The sequence below is a fragment of the Dermacentor silvarum genome, chromosome 2 (genome assembly GCF_013339745.2).
Source record: "Dermacentor silvarum isolate Dsil-2018 chromosome 2, BIME_Dsil_1.4, whole genome shotgun sequence".
NCBI lineage: Eukaryota > Metazoa > Arthropoda > Arachnida > Ixodida > Ixodidae > Dermacentor > Dermacentor silvarum.
The window spans coordinates 222316579-222338229 of NC_051155.1; the positions used below are offsets into that span (position 1 = coordinate 222316579).

The following is a 21651-nucleotide window of genomic DNA, read 5'->3' on the forward strand; positions in this document are numbered from 1 at the left end:
GACGAAGGAAGTGAGACAACAAACACGGTCCTTTTCCAGGGACGCTCAGACATGAAGTGTGCAGCGCAAAACATGGGTTCAAATTTGTTATTGCCAATATTGTTTACTCGATTCTTTTTTTTTTTGTCTTGTCTATATCGGCCAAACTGGTCGTTACCCTAATATTAGATTAAGATAACACAATATCTCCCTAAAGGGATATTCATATTCACAGCTGTCAGTTCACTGCCGCGATTGTAGCTGCAAGCTGTCTTTTGAAGGCACCGCCGTATTTATCGTTCAAGCATCGGAATAAGGTGTCGAAGGAAATTACGAAGGCCGTCTACTTGAGAAGGGCTCCAAAATCTGTTTCAAAAAGAAGCTAGGGGAACACAAAAATGCCGCCCGGCGAGCAACGAGGCAGGCGCTCGCTGTAGTTAGAACCACCACCAGCATGACTCCAAAGGAACGCCGTGCAAATTTACAACGTGCGCGACAACACATAAAATCGGCAGAGACACTTAGGACCGTTTATGTGTGCGAATCGAAAACATTTCACCAAAGGTACCATAATGCTTTCGAATTCCCACACGTAAGCAGTTATAAGTGTGTCTGGCAATTTTTTTTCTTTTCGCAATCTACATTGCCAGCTCGCCCACATCAGTTGTTATAGTTCAGTGCCGCGTTTGTCGTCTCGCTTCCTTTGTCCTCGTCCCTAGCGCTGCCCTCAACCATACACGTTGTAAAATTACGCGAGTCGATCTGCTGACGGAAAAGCTAACGCGCCGTTTTCGCTATAACGAAGAACTCAAGAGCAAGACAATTTTCCCACGGTATAAAATCAAGGACAGAGTGCAAGTTTCCTTTTGACGGGGCGCCATTTTTTTTTTTTTTTTTTGTCGTCGCACACGTTGTAAACTTGTACGGTGCTCCTTTGGAGACATGCTGGTGGTGGTTTTAGCTTCAGCGAGCGCCTGCCCGCGATCTCTGTGCGGCATTTTGGTGTTCCCTTAATTATTTCTCCGAGACGTACTTCCGTTTTCGCTGCAACGAAGAACTAAAGAGCAAGACAGCTTTCCCACGGTATAAAATTAAGGACAGAGTCAAGTATCCTTTTGACGTGGCGCTACAGTTTGTTGAACTTAGCGTTAGTAAACGGCAACTGATCCATGGGGGTTTAACATCGCAAATCAACACCGGAGAGATGCCGAAGAGTGGAGGACTGAAATTTAGTCAATTGAGGTCCTTTAGCGTGCACCTGAAGCTTAGTAATTGAGCGTTGTAGCATTCTGCTCCCGTTAGAATGTGGCTGCCGCGGTCGGTTATCGAACCTGTGACCTCGTTGTCGGCAGCAGAACAATATTAATAGCCTGCGGAACAACGGCAACGGTGCCACCAGACGCTACTATAGTCGCGCAGTAGTAGTTGTGGGCGAGACCTTTTTTTTTTTTTTTGCTTTTTTGCTTTCTTTGACTTGGTTACGGTATGCTACACGGATTCGGCACAGTTTACAGCTGGCAATGTAGGAACGCTTGTGTGAATCTATGGCAAACGTTAACCCCACACCAATTAATTTAAAGCAACTCGTACATATTTATTTCTGGCAATCGAGAGCACATTCGTACAAAAAGAAAAAAAGAAAATTGAGTAAAACTTAGTATGATAAATTTTTACTCAATAACTGGTTTGCTCTACGAAAATTTCCCTCCCAGTGTACCAAAAATGCTACTATGGGCCTTGCGTTGAGTTTACAGCGCTACAGAGCTAGTAGAATTTTGAGGTATCAAATTCAGCGTGCCAAAAATGATATTAGGCATTGTGGGGTATATCAGCTGGCACAGTTGTACACATTTTCGTGGTATGCTGTTGGCGAAATGTTAACGAAACATATGTTATCGCCATGACATGCACAGTGTGAGCAGCTGACATACCTGGCCCAAGGTTGATCCTAATAGGTCGCGAAACTTCGGGCGAAAAGCGGTTTAGAACGAATTGTCACCGACATCAGCAAGGGTGGTTATGGGAGCAGCGATTGAAGCGCGACTATGCTTGGAGGGAACAATCATTGGGAAAGAAAAAAGCGTTTTTTAATTAAAGCGAGAAACAGTTACATTTATTCAACGAAAATAAAATTCCTAATCAATTTTATATACGCATGGCGAGAAAAGAACTTTCTTTTAATTGATCATTATCAACATACAATTTTTTTAGCACCTAACGTAAGAGCGCATATCGATAGCGGTGGGCGTTGACGCCCCTATCACTTGCAATGCAATGCAGCTTTTGAAGTGGGCAGAAAGGTGTGCTCGTAAAGTTCACCTGTTACAATATGCCCCCCCCCCCCCCCCCCCCACACACCACACACACACACACACACACACACACACACACACACACACACACACACACACACACACACACACACCACACCACACACACACACACACACACACACAACACACACAACACACACACACACGTTGTGTTGCTTTGCTTGTCGACGTTTGTTTGAATTTGACGACGCGGGTAGTTTCATTGTTTCTTAGCATGTTCAGTCAAAAGTAGCGAGTTGCCACCACCATATAATTGTTTACTTTAGTTGTTTTCGTGGGACAGCGCTGGCCGACGGGCTTGGCGTCCGACGAAAGGACGAGCACTTTACCCTCAAAGCATTCGTCGGCCTCCAAAGCAGGTATGTTCTGTGCAGCGATGCGATTTCGACAACCGTACGGCTGAACTTTTCCTGCAACGCTTTCCGCATTGAAAGCTCGAAACGACCATCAAGCTCTAATGGCAGGCCTCCGAAAACGAATTTTGCACCTTTGAGAACAAAATGGAGTCACTTCTGTTTTTAACGGATATGACGTCAAAATATTTTTTCTGCCGGAAGTGTTCCCTCCTCACACAGATGGCGCTAAGCCCCATTAACCGCCGATGAACCGCCATGTTTCGAACGTATGGGCTTCTATGGAAGCTTCGCTACCAGGTATATTTACCTTGCCTGGCCTTGTTTCGACATTCCTCGTAACCAGGCCAGAGTTTATCAGCTGGCACAGTTGTATACATTTACGTGGTATGCTGTTGGCGAAGTGCTAACGAAACATTGTTATCGCTCGCCATGGCATGCGCAGGGATCAGCTGACATACCTGGCCTTCCTTTGACACTCTTCGTAACCAGACGCGGCTTCTGTATTTGGGTTGTGTGTTACTTCTTTAGTTGCTGTTCACGCCGCAACCGCGCTCCTTCGGGTGAACGGAGAGAGACACGCCCACTGAGCAGCTGTGCTTCCGTAACTTCTTGTGATATCGTGTGTACCTTTCGGCTTCACAATGACGAGTTTCAAATAGCCCGTGCCATAGCGGTGTATGTACACTTCTATTCGCTGCGCATTGAGCGCAGAGCTATTCTGCATGGTTGCCTCTCCATACGTGTACAGCATTGCACGCAACTAGTGAGGTGAGCTAAGCGTCGACCCACCGAACAGTAGGCGGGGTTACCAGGTATATTTACCAGGTATATTTCGCTACCAGGTATATTTACCTTGCCTGGCCTTGTTTTGACATTCCTCGTAACCAGGCCAGAGTTTATCAGCTGGCACAGTTGTATACATTTACGTGGTTTGCTGTTGGCGAAGTGCTAACGAAACATTGTTATCGCCATGGCAGGCGCAGGGATCAGCTGACATACCTGGCCTTCCTTTGACACTCTTCGTAACCAGACGCGGCTTCTGTATTTGGGTTGTGTGTTACTTCTTTAGTTGCTGTTCACGCCGCAACCGCGCTCCTTCGGGTGAACGGAGAGAGACACGCCCCACTGAGCAGCTGTGCTTCCGTAACTTCTTGTGATATCGTGTGTACCTTTCGGCTTCACAATGACGAGTTTCAAATAGCCCGTGCCATAGCGGTGTATGTACACTTCTATTCGCTGCGCATTGAGCGCAGAGCTATTCTGCATGGTTGCCTCACCATACGTATACAGCATTGCACGCAACTAGCGAGGTGAGCTAAGGGTCGACCCACCGAACAGTAGGCGGGGTTCAGCGCCTTGCTCTCAGCTGAATCTACATATGCCTTGACGGCCAAGCAGAGAAACTCAACCAACGCACCTGCTGCGTGTCGGTGTAACATTCACGCGATGTGCCGCTTGGCTCACATAGCCCGAGCGCCTCTATACGATGAATACGTTTGCGAGCTTGGCAAATATACCACGCCTTGAATATACTACAAAAGAGTTGTTCCGATCCCTATTACGAAAAAGCGTCCTTACGGCAAACCTTTCTGTTAATCATAAAAGTACCAGGCGAAAGGCGGTGGATTACCGTATTAACCGTGCGGCTTATATGCGTCAATGCCGAAATGCTAAACTATGCCGAGATAACGTCACGAGAAGGTAGGTCGGCGTGAACCATTAGGGCCTCTCATGTAACCACTCTAATTTTTTTTACACCATTAAGGGTGCTGGTTTGTCCCATGGCTAGCACCCTTAGCATTAAAGGTATACATTTTTTTTTATTGTAAACGACAGTGAGTTCAAACTACACCTGCAATGAGAGGAGACGCAGTTGATATCTAGTGCACCGAAATATCTGACACAAGAGTTTGACAACGGCAGCTATCAAAAGTTTTTTCAAGCAATTTTTGTGTCGTCTGTCGCAACTACCATTATGTTCACTTGTCATAAAAAGTCACTCCCCCTCCCCCACCACCTCTCTACACACATATGCATACAAAAAAAAATAATAATTCCTTCCCATTAACAACTCGATCTTACCACTGATGGGTGAGGTTGCTAGCCATGAGTCAGACAAAGTACATTCTTTATACATTCATACTAGAGTTAAAATGTTCAATTTGTAGAGGACGTCAAGAAGTCTGTTTTTAGAAGATCACAAGCGGCATTTTTTTTAGCACGTCATGGTTAATTTACTTTTCCTTTCGCTGTATTCAAGATACAAGTAGCCCAGATGTGCAATACAGTTGCAAAACTCTCTGCTCGGCATCCTTAGACTTTCACTGAGAAAGTTTGATTCAGCAGCAGTAGAACGCCAAAGTGCCAAAACGCACTTCGTGAGGTTTTTTGTTTTGGTTATCCTTTGTTCTTGCGCTCAAACACTCACAGATCTGCGCGTTACGCGCAGATCTCGTTCACTCGTCCATGCACGTGGTCGAAAGCTTCCTTATCAAAGCAGACGTCTTCGGTGTAATGACGCAGCGGTTCTTAGAGTGGTGATCCCACACTTCGATGACGAGCCGTTCGAGTATGACGCAGCAGTTCTGATACTTACGGTCGGGCACTGTGGTGAAGAGGTCGTAAGCGCCCCCACCAACGTTGCGCATGCGCACATGAAGTAAATAGTGAACGATGAAGGTCGGATGCCGAGAGAGCGGTAATGATGATGGTGGTGATGGCGACTTCTGAGTTCGTGTCCACAAATAGGCGCGCCTCCAAGACCAATGCAGAAAAAGTATTAAAAAAAAGAGAGAGAGAGAGAAAGCAATTCTGGCTTCATGTCGACTCCGATTAGGCTTCCTTCGCAAGTTGGCCAGGGCTGGGAGATGCGACCAAGTGTTCGGCTGCGGAAGAAACGCGCAGATGCGAAAATGACGGTCAGATGGGCCACGTTATGTTGTTTAAAGATGACTACGTACGTGCTGCCTCTAAGTCCGTTTATAGGCGTGGCTCCTCTACAAAACACATCAGAGATATTCGTTCGGGAAATGTCTAGAATCTTATTTAATGTAACTAACTTTTTTTTCTCTTTTTTTGTGTGCTGGGAAAAGCACCACATCAGCAAGGGTGCAATGACCTTAGCCAGGTAACAACGTTTTGCGCAAAAGCGGCGTTGAGACAATCGGATGTGCGTTGAAGGAAAGCATATTGTACCGATAGAGCTTTTTCGAGTAATATTTTGGGTAAATAATAGGGGTTTTACTATGTATGTATATATTTCTTTCAATACGGCTATTATATGTGCGAAAGTCAAGCGGAATGCAACAAAAAGTGAGAGCCCCTCCACCCTCTGAAGAGGGAAGTCCAGCGAAGCTGGCGCTGGTGGCATTTGCTATGTTGCGGTTTAGCTATATTGCGGATTCGCTATGTTGAATTTGGCTACAAAATGGTAAACAGGCCCCTTTGCTACGTACTCGGGTAAGAGGCTTCGGTGCCGGCTGCGAGTTGAACAATGGGGTATTTTTTAACGCTTAGACGAAGGCTACACAATGCCCGGCTCTGAAAGAACTGGCTCGTCATCCACGGGCGACGGCGTCCCTAGCAAATTGCGGGAGATGGGGTGCGTCGGCGTCCATGGGTGATGGTGTTCCTATAGCGCGTTCCTCACGCTTTTCTACGACGTTCCCAGACAAGGGTCCTTGACCAAAGCTCCGCATATACAACCAACGGTAACGCGAACTCCTCTCCCACCCCACTCCTCTGTTGACCTACTTCTTTCGTACACCGTCATTGGTTGGCACGCCTCACGCTCCTCCCCCTCCAACGCGAGTATTTGACGGCGCGACTTACGCCAGCCCTCCTCCCCGTTCTCTTTTTCATCTACACCCTCTCGCAGCATTCTCACAGGGTTGAGCTCTTCCTTTCCTCTCCTCTCCCGCTAGGTCACGTGGCTTTTCTAAACGCGGACACGATCTCCTGGAACCTAGCCCTTAACAGCTTCGCTGTAAAAACTGACTACTTTGCACACTTCAAATGTCTGGCGACAATATTGCACTTCCACTCAAACGCCAAGAACGTAGGCTCCGGGAGCCGATGTCTAATCTTGCTATCTTGGGATGAAGCTTTAAAGGGCACCTAAACCACTTCTGATAATTAAAAAAAGAACATTAAAAAGGAAACAGTCGCGTGCTCCTCTTCAGGATTTTCCAGTCTCTTCGTCGCACATCGTGACGCCAACACGGCCATGCACGAGACGTCTCTAGGAGAAAAGGCTGTCGATTTGTCCGTATATACGAGGAACCTCAGCTTAGGGCACGGTGTAAGATATATACTTGCACCGTGGCTTAGGGCCATCCGCGAGTACACCTCTACAGTGGACTCGCACGCCTGCTCTTCTATGTCATCTCGCTTGCCTGTCGTGTGCAATTAAATCAGTTCATTTCGTTCCTTGTGTTTTGCACGTGCAACGGCGACAGCGTGTAATCCGAAAAAATCTCGGAGTCGTGATAAGTGGAAGTTGATGGTGTTTGCAAACAAACAAAGATGGCCGACGCGACCTTCGGTACCGATGTAGTGTCCACGTGTCTTCTAGAGAACTACGCGGCGAGGAGGAGAGAGCGCTCGTGTGGAAGGCGGCTAAGGCGAGAGAAGGACCGCTCGCTCGCCTTCGAGCTCAGAGTTGTTTAGGGGCCCTTTAACTATCAGATCGCCGACGCTGGCTTTGAAACCACGAGAGAAAGTGCTGCAGCGTGTATTTGTGCGCAGAATAAACTGTGAATCACAAGCCTTGAAGTGTCGTGGCCGCGACTAAATACTATTCAAAGCCGTTATAGGCTGGGGTATTGTATCGCCCACTCGTTATCTCAGATTGCACGGCCCATTCTGCTAAAGAAGCAATCGTAGCAACACGAGTGACAAGGAAATGTGACAATGAGACACCCTGCAACGCACAAGGAGGAATACTTTTGATGTATCGAGCAGACATGTATGACGTATTGTGTGTTTACTCATCTCGGACGATGATTCCAAAAAAAAAATGTTGTGGAAATTAATTAATTTTTTTTACTCTTTTCTATCCATACTGGTTATATCACTGCCACGTTTAGGAATTAGCACCATTCCAAAAAATCCGAATAAGAATACAATGCTGCTCTGATGAAAAAAGTAATGATATCTCACCCGACGCGCTGACTTTTTCCTCCTCTCTGTTTGCCTGTTAAATCAACCTTGCCTTATCGAGTCGTCTGGTTCTCGTCAACAGCTGGTATCAGTTTCCACAGAATGGCAACAATGTATTTAGCGCCCATGATTACGAGGTCACCACCGGTCCGGCCCCGCGAGCAGCTTGCGTTATCTTGCCGTCTGCTGCGTTGGCCCAGCGCTTCAATGACGGCGGGCCGCCAAATTTACTTCATCATTCCATTGGGCGCCATGTTGCGCTGTAGCGCCAACCTCTCTCCTTGGACTTTTAGATACTGCAGGCACTGCGTCATATCAGTCTGTAGCGTCAACTGCGAACGCCGCAGACAGCAAGGATATAACGCAAGAAGCTCGAGGGACCGGACCGGCGGTGACTTCGGAGACGTGACAAAAAAAAAAAAAAAAGGGGGGGGGGGGGGAGCGGCGACATCGACGACATCAACGACACAGACGCTCTTTTTGCAGCCAGTTTCAGTTTCAAGGAGCCTGCCAAGGGGAACTAATTGTTCGCGTAGCTTCCACATGAACTCCGCTATTCAAAATTTGATCGTTAGGATAGGTAGTGTCAAGGACGGGCCCTAAAGTACTCATTTGCTGTAGCCACCTATTGTTGATAATTAGAAAGTTAATTACCGTAACTTCGCTAATTATGCACGTAAGTGCGGAAATTGCTCTGTATCTAGAGGCTGCCAATCCGTACACTCGAATGCTAAACATAATGTGACCCCGATTTATATTTTTCTAATATTAAAAATTTGGTGCAGCTAAAAAAAAAAAAACGCCCTGTATATACGCATACTCAAGTTACGCCGGTAAATTTAGATGAGAGCACGATCACCCACGTGCGGATGACACTGACTCATTCGGTACCGGCGATGTTCCATTTGAAACTTTTTTTTTTATCCCCGTCTAATAATAAGTTCAAAAGGACACTGAAAAAAAAAAAACTATTTTAACTGTGTTCGTAATCTTCGATTCTTTCTAGAATCCCAACAAAGCCACTCTCGGGAAGCCAGAAAAGGTGCAAAAAACGAAAGGCGGGTCGCGACGCCGCCATGAAGTTCACGCACCAGCTCCCAATGACGTCACAACTTTTTCATCACGTTTGTTCTAGCCTAGTCAACCTTTTATCGGCAAAGATGAAGTACATCTTATTCTTAAAAAATAAAAATAAAAAGAACATCAGAAAGTGAATTTAGTAATTTCTGAGGACATTTACCCCAGTGCACTAAGTACGAAGATGCTGCGCAATTGGTGATGTCATAATGACGAACCGGCGCTGAGGTATTGGCGCTAAATTCGAAAAAAAAAAGAGCTTTGACCTTCACTTTCTCTACTAGTAATCAACGTATTCCCACCAAATTAACAAAAAATTGAGTTCTGAAGGACTCTAAACTTATTAGGTGTTATACTGTCCCTGTAAGATTTTTTTCATAAAGACCCGCAATGTTCTTTTAGACGAAGCAAGAACAACACCTTCATTTCCATGTGCATCAACGATTGCTGTCGTTGTCGACTTTTATTTCGATTGAAGAGCAGCTTCACTACTCGGGGATAATTGGCAGGTTTCGTGAGGTAGACGACAAGCCGCTGAGCTTGTTTCGGCAGTCCTACCTCTCCAGTTACGCGAGGCGCGATAAAGTTTTTTGGGCACACGTTATACATTGAAAGCGTATACAATCCCATCGAATAGCGCTATAACTCTCTAAACGGAGTTAAATGTGAAACACGCATTTACCTCGCACGAAGGAGTTGTCAGCGTGCCATATAGAGTTCTTGGAGTACGAACTATTATAGGAGTCCGCTATAAGGGTGTATAGCCGTGGATGCGTTCTTACGTATATGAGGTCGGATGCGCACAACGAAATGGGTCGCTGTCGCTACGGGCTCTTCCTAGGAGTGCCGGCCTCGATATCGGAGGTCTGACGAACCGCAGTCTGAGGCGAAGCCTGAGCCTGTGCTGCAGCAGCAGGAGGAGGCGGTGCAGCAACGGCGGCTGGTTTCTTTCCATCCACCACGGCCACGTCAGGGACGGGCAACTCCTCTGCGTGGTGCCCAGCACATGGCTCGCACATTGGGGTGTACGTACAGGGTGTCTCATGTGTCACGTTTCACCGTTTTCTTTTTCTCTTTCTTTCTTTTTTTTCGAGAGGAGGCGTCAGCTTCTCTAACCAGGGCCATGTGTTCTGTTCCCGATCCCTGCGGAGGCTGCAGTTGTTCCCCGGGAAGTGCGCGCTGCGATTGATCGAAGCAGCGGAAGTGGATAAGCCGTTTCACTTCCGACGACAGGGGCTTCGATTCACGCTCCGTGCGCGAGAACCGACGCGTTTTTTATATGGACTCCGAGATCGGACTACGCACTGTGGTCTCGGACGCCGGACTTCTGCAATCTTCCTGCGTGGACTTCTTCAACGAAAACTCGCGGAACCGAAAGCATACTCACCGCAGTTCAAATAGTGAGCCACTACATTAGGATTTTCTAGGATTACTTTGACCGAATGCAAGGCACAGTCGTAAACGTTCGTAGGTTTCGTTCTGATGAATCCTTTCGTTCGATTCGTGGCCTTTCTGCAGGGTAACAACTTACGGAATTTCCAGTTGAAGGAACATCATAGAGCGACACGGTGGTGGCAGACCACATGGTAGGTGCGCCTGCACTTTGTGCCGTAGCCACCGTAATTGACACCATCTTGCCATTTAATCTGCTTCCTCCATTCACAGCGCGCTTTCCGGGGTCACACTCTTTGGGAATCGAGATCAGAATGCATTCCAATAGCGCGTATTCAAATGAACACTAAATGTTAGGCAAGTCAGGCAAGAAAGGAAGATTACTCCGAAAGCTTCCTGTACACTTCATTCGCGAAAAAAGAAAGAATAAAAAAAAAAACCCGGATTACTATAGTTGAAAATTATCGAAGAAGGAACTCTTTTTCAATTTTGTTCCCTTACCACGGCGTTTACGATCTCAGTGTGGCGTCAAGAATTTTCCATATTTAGATTTTGTTTCCTGAAGCAAAACCCTAATTTGGTTGCACATTTGAGTATTCGTTCGCATATACACGAATTCAATGAAATTCACTTGTTAAGCAAGGATTAACTATCCTCGGCCTAGTGTTGCCACATCCTAACGGGAGCTAATGCGAAAACTTCCAGAGAGCGCGTCACCACCAGCCTTCAGCGTTGACACCGTTTCCTCAAATGTCGACAAGAGTGACCAGTCAGGTACTGTACAGTCGTGTCGTACACAAACCTAGCTTAACACCTTTAATAACCGTTTAGGGCAAGGCGGCACGTACGTCGATTGGCACTGCGGCTTTCAAGATCGACAACAAAGTCTATCACTTGTTGCAGCACTGTGTAGTTCGGCTATGTACAGCACACACAGACAAGCGCAAACCTGAAAGAAGGCGCAGAGCCGTTTGCAGAAAACAGAAACTCTGAATAGTGTTGCGCACTTACTGGCCTTCCGTCAACGCATCCCCAGAAACACAAGCACAGCGGAAGTGCAGCAGCTGAGTTTTCTCCGAAGAATGAATGTACGCTTCTATAGGATTACACTGAGGACACGACTAGGGTCTTCTCAGAGGGCCCGCATTAAAAGGGCTAGCGTTTCTAAAATCTGTGCAATATTTAGCCATCCGACTTTAGCCGCGTCCCCTCCTTCTACGCCGAAAAAAAAAGAAAGAAAGAAAAGGAACAATAAGAGACAGTACGAGTTGTTCGCAATGGCGAAATCATTAGACGGTTCCCGTGTTCAAAGAAAAGCTAAACGAACCGCTCTAGAAAAGTTCGCATACGCCCTCTCAAAAAGGTAACAGGTGAATTTCCGGCACCAGTTGGTGAGGGGCCTCTTAAAGGTTTTCCGTCAATGCTTAAGAGACACCCTGTACATACTTTCAGCAAAGTGCGAAGGCAATAGTGAGTTATAAACGATGCTAAAACATTGAAAACCTTTTCTAGAAGAGTGAAAAAAAAAAAGATCGCAAGGAGCTGTTAACGAACTTAGCCTGCTTCTGTTCTAGCAATGATACGTGTTGCGAATATCGGAACTCGGTATAAAAACGGAACCCAGCATATGCAAGTGCTGCGCAGCGCAGTGTGTACATACACGCTTAGACTATGCGCCATTTGGATTATACGCGTGAACATGTGCGCGCTAACTGTATCCTATACGGCGATGTGAAGCGTGCGAGTTTCAGCTGCACTGCACGTCGAAACACGAGAGGTGCACCTACGCCTGCTGCCACTCTACAAGGCGCATACTTTGTGAATATTTCTATCGAATATTATTTGTGCGCAGTGTTAAGATAAGTAACGGGTATCAGATGAAGTTGCAACATCTAATAAAAATATATTTGTTTAAAGACAAAGAAGAATACAGTACCATACTCGAAATGAAATTAATTCTTCGCATCCAACGCATCAATGGGGGCACGTACTAACCAAAAATGATCAGTTTTCTCCTCTCCGTGTAGGCTTTAGTGCTGAATTGAATATGTTTAGCCATATGGGTGATTGCCTGCCATTAATCAGCCATGCTGCTACAGTTCTTTTTCCGTTAATTCCACTGCTGGGTGGCGGTATCGACTGCAGTTCTCACGCGCTAACTATCACGAGAAGATGTAAAAGAGTTCAGCAAGATTTCTGCGTGCACTGTCACACGTCCTGCACGCTGTACCTGTCCACTACGCTTTATAGGCATCAGCGTAATATCAATTAGGAAAATGCAAACCGGAAAAAAGAACAGCCAATACAACTTTCTCATTATTTGGCGCTTAGAATATCCTCAGCGCTCCACGCATACCGAAAGTGACGAGTTCGACAAATAAATTTCTATCCTGTGAGAAATATATCGTGTTATAAATTTGTGGGGAGCGTCGACGGTATAGGATCAATCGTATACACGGCAGGTTGGGTGGTTCTTATGGCGCTAACGTGTTCTGCGCTTTCTGGACGTCCGATCAACTCGCGAATAACGTACAGCGCTGCCCATGCTATACTTCGTGAAGGCCTGCACGACTGTACGCCTATAAGAAATGTTACGCTGCAAGAAGGCCCAGAAAGATTACGGCAACCACTATGTTTAACAAGGTTCTAGGTAATTCTACATGTTACATTAGTAAAGATTAACGTATAACCTAACTTATAGGTGCACAAAAATGCGAGAATATGCTCCTTTATGAACGTTACCATGAAAGAGTGTAATATAGCTCGGTGTTTAGTGCGGGCCAGTTCGTGGTCTAGTATGCGCGTCGATATACGTTGCGTGATGATGCCCGAGGTGTTTTTCCCTTAAACGAGTTTTTTTTTCACCAATCTCCTTCTCCTCCTTCTTCTTCGTCTTCTGCTAAGTGTTGCGAAAGGCAGCGCGCTTCTCAGCACCGAATGCAAAGCTGACCCGCCAGATGGGTTGACGCTCGAAGCTGCTTACGCGAGCATTTGCACTCGAGTGGCCATAAGACGACAAGGTACATAACGAAAATAATAGACTGAGTTAACCGGATACCTTCTCTGCAGTAACATCTTCGTCTGCTACTACTTCCGCGATGTTTGTAGTTATATCTTTGAATCCAAATGAATGTTTGCACATACCTGCTTTCAAAAGATGACACGCCATTTCTTTGACACGACAAGCAGCTATAGTGCGTTGCGGCTTTCAAGTGTTACTCATTACGAGCGAAAAACAGGGTACAAACAGGGATCGGGGAATTGCGCTAGCTTATTGCAAGAGCACACAAATGGAAGAGGCAGTTTGCACAGCGCATGCGTCGTCGATATGCGCATACAGTGTTGCACTTACTTGAGACGGTTGGCTTCGGCTTGTCGGGCCAGTGGTCCGCGATAGCCACCTTGTACAGCCACGCGCCCAAGATGGCGCCGATGTGAGGGCCGAGCACGGGAACCCACACGTAGTTCCCGCCGCGGAGACTGCACGGAGAGGAGGTTCATCTAATGTTTTGTCGCGAAAGTGACAATGCTTCAACACTTCCGACTGTTTACGTGCAAATAAATAAATAAATAAATAAATAAATAAATAAATAAATAAATAAATAAATAAATAAATAAATAAATAAATAAATAAATAAATAAATAAATAAATAAATAAATAAATAAATAAATAAATAAATAAATAAATAAATAAATAAATAAATAAATAAATAAATAAATAAATAAATAAATAAATAAATAAATAAATGCACACGTTGTGTTGGACCAACCTCGCCATATAGGCGAACCAGTTTCCACAATACCTTAAATGGCACACCAAACGAAAACACTGGGAGAAGTTTTGTGTGGTAGATTACTCGTCCACAACTTTACTTCAAAGCTTTCGCGGTAAAAAGAAAACACGTACTGCCCAAAAAATGTTTATGACAGAAAAAAAATGAAGGCCACGCTCCACGGGGTTGCAATTAGCACCCTATATAGTCATCAGTGATGTCATTGTTACGTCACAACTTGCGCGCGCGCGCGTGTGTGTGGTGTGTGTGTGTGTGTGTGTGTGTGTGTGTGTGTGTGTATGTGTGTGTGTTTTCACTTTCGGGTGATCGTGCCTCGAACGCAATGTGCTACAAAATGATTTTCCTGTGAGCTATCAACGCTGCCCCGGCTAGCCCTGTCTGTTACGGCTGTCTCACTTGCAAAAGAAAAGGATGCCTGCCGGTCCTATGCCTGCGATTTCCCAACAGGTGGCTGTCCTTTCCCGAGTGTTCAAGACACGTGCTGACCGAGCGCCTGTATATCAGTACTTATACCGAGCACCTATATTTCATCGGTAGGTACCCGACGGTACCTTGAGTCTGCCTCCCACAGCCGCGGTGGATGATGTACCAGAAGACACAGGGCACATACATATCTCGAAGTCTCTATGGGGCCCTCTTTCGAGATGATAAACGCACAAGAAGCCGGGCACCAGGCCGGGAAACCGGAAATAACTGTTGTTTGAAGCCGCAGTGGGATTCAAACCCAGTACCTACCGCATGCGAGCTGGATGCTCTACCACTAGGCCACCGCTGCGGTCTGCAAATCTGTACCCACACGTAACCTGTGCACGGTGAGACTGACCTCTTGGCGATTGCAGAAGTGCAATCCACAAGCCTAGTGAATTACCACACTTTCGCGTGCCACGAATTCCTCAAAAAACACTGTCTGGATCAATATGAAATGAGACTCAACAATGCAAGGAAGGAGGCTATACCTGGTCGGGCTTCGTCTTGTTAACTTGTGTTAGCTTAACGATTCAGCACAACGCAACAAAATAAGTGCCTTGTGCGGTCGTCGCACACTGCGTTCCCTCTACATGTCACCAGAATAGTGATCGCGAAAAAAACACTGATTGACCTTCATGAGCATCAGTTGACCACGTTTAAGGCATGTGGTACAAGAAATACAAAACTTCGATGCTTCTTTGCACTACCGTGTTTGTCTGTGCGTGTGGTTAACATCACCATTACTAAGACGTACCAGTGCCGTGTAATATGACATATCTTTCTACATGCCCCCCTACCGACACTTCACAAATTTACCCCGACAATAAAAAATAAACCGAGGAAGGTCAACCCGCTACACTTTATTATTCGAGGCAAGAAAGCATTCGTGACGGAAATGTCGTACGTGAACGTCTCGGGGCCCCATCCAGCGATGAGGGTGAACAGCCGTGGCGAGATGTCCCTGGCGGGGTTGAGTGGGCACATACAGTTGTAGGGGAAGCTGAAGATGAGGGACATGATCATGAGGGCCAGGCAGATTGGGTGCATGGACACGGGAATCCCGCCGAAGTTGCGGGGGTCGGTGATCGCCTCTGCGCTCAGCGTGAGTATGCCCGTAGCGATCACCTGCGAAAAGGGACGATGTTCGAGCACGCAAGCGCGTTCTTCGACGTCACGTTAGAGCGTAAATGCTTATTTATTTAAACTTTTTTTTGCGTGTACATCTTTCTTTTTCATTCAGAATAACAACAAAATTGTTGGATTCTGATTCTGAATGTCACTGCGACTGCATGCAGGCAAAGGGTCATGAAATGTCTGCGATTAAGAGCAGGAGAGAGAGAGAGAGAGAGAGAGAGAGCCTCTTTGATCAAAGCTGGAGATGTTTTGTCTAGTGGAAGGTCTAGCATGATACTTCAGGTGAGTGCGAAGGATGGAAAACGAAACGATATGGACAGGACATGCGACAGATGCGTAACGCACAAGGTAGAGAATTACGGTATCTCGTTGATATGTACGTAGCACGAGTAAGTGCGCGCAGGGGCGATGCGCAAAATTTCTCTCTCTCTCTCCTCCTCTCTGTAAAATAAATAAATAAATAAATAAATAAATAAATAAATAAATAAATAAATAAATAAATAAATAAATAAATAAATAAATAAATAAATAAGTATGCAAGCAAAGCAACAGATAAATAAGTAAATATTCATCCTATAGATTCTAAGAAAGCTCTGACGCTAAGCACTAATGAGAACCAACTCACACTTAGTGTCTTCTTATATAATGCAGCCAACTACTGCGTCATTTCAGCTGTCACGTTCGCTTTACAAGTTGCGTAATTCTCAAACCTGGGCGTTTGTTAACTTAAATCCTGGGTTTTTAACCTGCCAAAACGCCGATTTTATTATGAGGCACGCCGCAGTGAGGGACGCCGGATTAACTTTTCACCACCTGGGGTTCTCTATAACGTGCACCCAATGCACGGTACACCGGCATTTTTCGCATTTCACCCTAATGTCAATGCGGCCGCCGCGGCTGGGATTCGATCCCGAGCGCTGGGACTTAGTAGCCCAACGCCATAACTCCTACGCCATCACGACGGATCGGGCGTTTTTTTTTACTCTGGTTTGCTTCCCTATGGTGACTTTTCCCGGCTAAGACCCAAATCATAAAAAAAAAAGAATATTGTGACTTTACATAGTCTTCAGTTGATGCCTAAGATATTGAACTCTACCGGAGCGCCAACGCGTATTGTGCATATTTTCGTAATTCGCATTCACGGAACCTACCTGATCGATGAAGCAGGTCAAAGTGCTGACATGTGGTTTCGGGTAAGTAGCGAATATTGCGGCCGTAGCCTTCGCTCCCATCACGTGGCGGACTCCATCGTCGAAATGGTCGATCAAATCTGCAACGATCAATGAATTATTTCGTTAATTAGATGGTTACCGACTAAAATCTGAGCGTGAAAGATAGAGCGTTGAACCTCGTGCGGAGAACAAGGAACGCCACTTCCTGCGTTCCAAAACGCGTGGAACTTTTCTTTCACTGAAGCACTTCATAGGAACCAGGCGAAACATTGAGCGCGGGAAACAATAAAAACAAAGCTTTACCGTAAAAATAATTCTACAGATTGACACTGGTGTTAATTGTACACAAAAAGAGAAACTAAACCATCTTAGCTTGGTGAACGTTCTTTCAAAATTCTATTTGCGCTTAGTCTGTAGGAAGTGAAACGCATCAAATGATCATGCAGGATCATCACAGCGAAGGTGCATATATAGAGAACAACAAAAGACCCTTTCGCGGAGTAGTTTGCTCTAGAGGAACGAGATGGCGCTTTCGGCGGCCCACCGCACGTTGCCTCAAGCGAAAGCGCACCAACGTGCAACCATTACCGCTTCTACTCTGCCACTGTGCGATCAGCTGTTGTATGACCCGATGGTGCATTAATATGTCGGCGTATGACTACGACCTCGTGTGCCGCCCCGGAAGCAAGCACCAAAACGCCGACGAGCTGAGCCGCCTACCCCTCAGCGAAACCATTGAGGACCCGCCTCAAGTTGGCTGCGTGTCGATGTTCGAAGCGCTACCAAGGGCTCCGCTAACAGCCGACACGGTCGCAACGGCCGCACAAGATGACCTGACGTTGTCCAAGCTGTACAAAGCTCTACAGGAAGGCAGCATTCAAAAACTCAAAGAAGACAACTTCAACGCTTTTCGCAAGAGAGCTATACGGAGTTGAGCTGTCATCGTGGTTGCATCGCGCTGGGATCGCGGGTTGTCATTCCAGCCCTACTTCGCCCACAAGCCACGGCTCTCATCCACGCCGGACACAGAGGCGTGGTCGCAATGAAGAAGTGCGCTCGCAGCTACATGTGGTGGACGGGAATAGACAAGGACATCGAGACACTTGCGGCAGAGTGCACAGCTTGCGAGACCAATCAACGTGCTCCGCCAAGAGCCCTATAGTTCCGGATTGGGACAGACCGAGCACACCTTGGCACACACTGCACCTTGATTTCGCAGGCCCAATTGACGCGTCCACATTTCTGGTGGTTGTGGACGCCAACAGTAAATGAGTTGAAGTTCGCCACATCAACAGAACAACATCGACAGCTGTCGTCGAAGCCTTGCGCTCATTGTTTGCAACGTTTGGACTGCACCACAAAGTGGTATCAGACAACGGAACCGCATTCATGTCGGCAGAAATCAAGAAATTCTATAGTATACAGTGACAACGGCATCACGGTGGTAGCATCCGCTTCATACCACCCAGCCAGGCTGAACGGACAGGCTGAACGTACGTTGGAGAGCTAAATCGCGCTCTCGCAAGACACCCTACAGTAGCCAGTACAGCGGCGCTTCGCACGCTTTCTGTTCAAGCAACACACAAGCGTGCAGAATACGACAGGACAAGCCCCCGCAAAGCTCATGTTCTCTCCCGCGAGCTGCGAACACACATCTCGACTGTTCTGCCAGAACCGCTGTGCAAAGGCCGCACCAGAAATCCAAGACGCTCCGCGCTGCCGGAAACTTGAGAAAGGACAGCAAGTGCTTGCCCGGCAGTTTCAACGAAAGCACGAGTGGGTCCCCGCCATCGTGAAGAAACGCATAGGCCTGAGATCTTGGCTGGTCGACGTCAACGGGACGGTTATCCGCCGACACCTCAATCAGTTACGCCGATTCCCCGCCGTCTGACACCACCAAATGACAGCCGCCCTGAAGCTTATTTCAACATGGCGTGGCTATTATCAAAGGAACGTGACGCTCCTGAACCGCCACTTCCGATGCAGCCAGCGGATCCGGCGGAGAAAACCAGCCACAGGTGTGATCCAGACCACACCGCGCCCGCCCAGCGAAAGTCGACACGACAGCGACCAACGTTTATAGATACGTATCTATAAACATTGACAGTGACGCCCTCCGAACCGCAGCGCAAAACTGAGTGAGGAGGAATTGCTATGTCTGCGAGACTACTACCGCATTTACTGGTGTAATGGACGCACTCGCATAATGAACGCACCCCTAAGTTCAGTCGACAAAATTTGGATTTTTATTTTCTCCCGCATAATAAACGCACCCTGAACTTGCTGCCGTGAAGTACGATTCGCTGGCCGATATGGTGTCCGGTGGGTGCGGTTGTATCGGACGCCGTATCGGACGCCGAATCGTACCATGTGTCTCCTACTTTTATTGCGATGGCAATCATATGGACACTCCAGGCGCATTATTGCCGTCGGCGCCGACGATCGCGGCTATATCTTCCGCGTTCAAGGAAGGAAAGCGGGGAAGAAACGCGCCATATTCTGTCGCGCGCATGAACTGTGCATTGCGCGGCCGCGCGCCCCCTATCTTGAAAGCGATCTGCTTCGGGGGCTGAGTCTAGGTACGACGGCGGCTTATACCTTTGTGCGTGCTCCGTCCTCCGCGCTCAGTTTGCGTTGAAGCGATACATGGCACGAAGGTAAGGTCACTTCGCTCGCCGTTGCCGCCGCGCTTACTCACGCCAGCGTTTTGACAGCGAGTGTCCGCGGTCATTGAGTGTGATGTGTTCATGTTTGCCTGTGCGCGCCGACACCATGCCGGTTAAATTACTTTGCAAGTTTATACGACCGATAAACTACTATCCTTACTTCGTATAGCTGCCTACGCATTTGCTGTCGCAATCAATGGTTCGCCTTTCGGGCGAAACTGCGACTTTTTTGCAGGTGGCGTGAAAAAAAAAATCCCTCAAAATGTTACCCCACATAATAAACGCGCCCCCCAACTTTGCGCATATTTTTCGGGAAAAAAACTGCGTCCATTATGCGAGTAAATATGGCATGTCTATGGGATCTTCCGCTCGCAACAGCCGCCAACGACGCGCCCTCTCCCCATCTCATGACTCTCTCCCCGTCGACGGCTCCCGAGAGACGGCTTCGGAAAGCCGTCTGCTCGGGAACTTGGGACCTCGGGCACTTGGTCCCGCGACCTCGTGCTTAGCAGCCCAATACCAGATATGACAAATAAAGGACGAAGGGCAAGAGACACGGATCCTGATTTAATTCAGAAGAGGAAAGTTTGGACAACTAGGATTACATTTCCAGTTCTGGAAATGTAAATGGTACACGCACCGTATATACGCTGCTCGCACCATTTACAGAAGGCGTAACAAGCTCCGAAAGCGCTTAAATGTTCTCTGAAGCTGTGACCAGAGCTTTGTGTCGTCCACCCAGTCACGTACCGTCTACGATATAGACCGAAACAGAGGTTTGATGAGCCGCACCGGGGCATCAGGCACATTCATTGTAAACACGGAGGCAACGCAGGCAGCTGAGGCAAGCAACGGACGCGTCACCACGTGATCAAACATGGCGGCGCCAACAGGATCGCCGTGAAAAGGGCGTATAGATATATACAATGTCGACGGGAAGATGCTTGCAATCATTAGATGTATGCGGTGTGAAGGAGTAAAAAAAGTGTGTTGCAGAAAGTGTGCCTAACTTTGTGTTAATGATATAAACACTTGTCTATAGCCCCGAGCGGACGTTGTACGAATGCAATGCATCAGGGAAACCTGCTGGGAGAATACTTTTTTTTTCTTTTTTTTTTACGATTAGGTGCAGTTAGCCTATATAGATAAACTGTTGATAATGAGGTCACGTTTAGGCAGATGCGCCGGCGATTCCTTAAGATTTTCGACAAACTTTAGAAAAGTGATTTTCTAATTGTTTTTTTTTTCGAAAAAACACGCGCTTCGGTTTATGCTTTTTTTGCTATCATTCACATTCTGTAGGGTTGTGCGAATATTCGAAACTTTCGAATCACGAATAGAATACTCTTCAACTTGATTCGGTCTTGGAATCGAATAGTCCTTATTCGTAAGTACGAACATCTCCCAAAGAGTTTTCGAATCGCCAACTGTGCGCTATGAACCATAAAATTGAAGTAGAAATGCGATGAATTTAATCCCGGTGGTCATAGTATACATAAAACACAAGAGGCTACGTAGTGGAGCATGCTATAGTATACATCGCGCAGGGAGCCAGAGCTTTCCGGCTAAAGCGGCATTCCCACGACGGACCAAACCAACACCACCTAGATAGCACAAAGCCTGTTCACTCCTTATCTATGACGTCATGCTAGCTACCTGGCCCAAAATTTCCACTGCCAAGGCTGGCGTGACGAAAGTGGTGACGTCAAAATCACTGTTGATTATTCGGGAGCAGCTCTATTAGATTCTATGCCAGTCGGGCCAGGTAGCATGACGTCATGGGTAGCCATGACGTCATGACGTTATGGCCTCGTGCTATCTAGGTGGTGTCGACCAAACTCCGCGGACGAGCATGACGTGGCTGAGCCACAGCCAATTGCGCCCCCGGCAGCTTATCTGCTTCGTCCCTGCGGGCGTTGTGATTGTTTGAAGAGGTTAACAACGAAAAAAAAAAAGCGGAGCGCTTGGTTATTTCGAGTGTTGTTCTTGCAAGACGCTCTGCGTATACACGCCCCTTTGTTTACAAACATACAGCGTGTCTATATACGTGGAGGATTGCTTCCTGCATGGCGTTGGGCGGCGCTCTCGTCGCTAGCTGTTCCAGAGGCGGTCGGGTAAAC

At 47.0% G+C, this 21651-nt stretch overlaps 1 protein-coding gene across 5 annotated transcripts in view; it reads right to left on the minus strand.

Annotated features, from left to right (window-relative positions):
* Window positions 1–21651, minus strand: part of LOC119442709 (aquaporin-9-like) — a 59611-nt gene that overhangs the window by 8091 nt on the left and 29869 nt on the right. For 3 of the 5 annotated variants that reach the window (XM_037707678.2, XM_049662331.1, XM_037707680.2), the window contains exons 4-6: window positions 16845–16963; window positions 15464–15684; window positions 13650–13777 (exon numbers count right to left, since the gene is read on the minus strand). In XM_037707678.2, the coding sequence (XP_037563606.1) occupies window positions 13650–13777; window positions 15464–15684; window positions 16845–16963 (468 nt within the window). Of the gene's footprint in view, window positions 1–4867; window positions 5554–9687; window positions 9894–13649; window positions 13778–15463; window positions 15685–16844; window positions 16964–21651 lie in introns of those variants that run through there. The other 2 variants (XM_037707679.2, XM_037707681.2) reach the window with 2 other exon arrangements.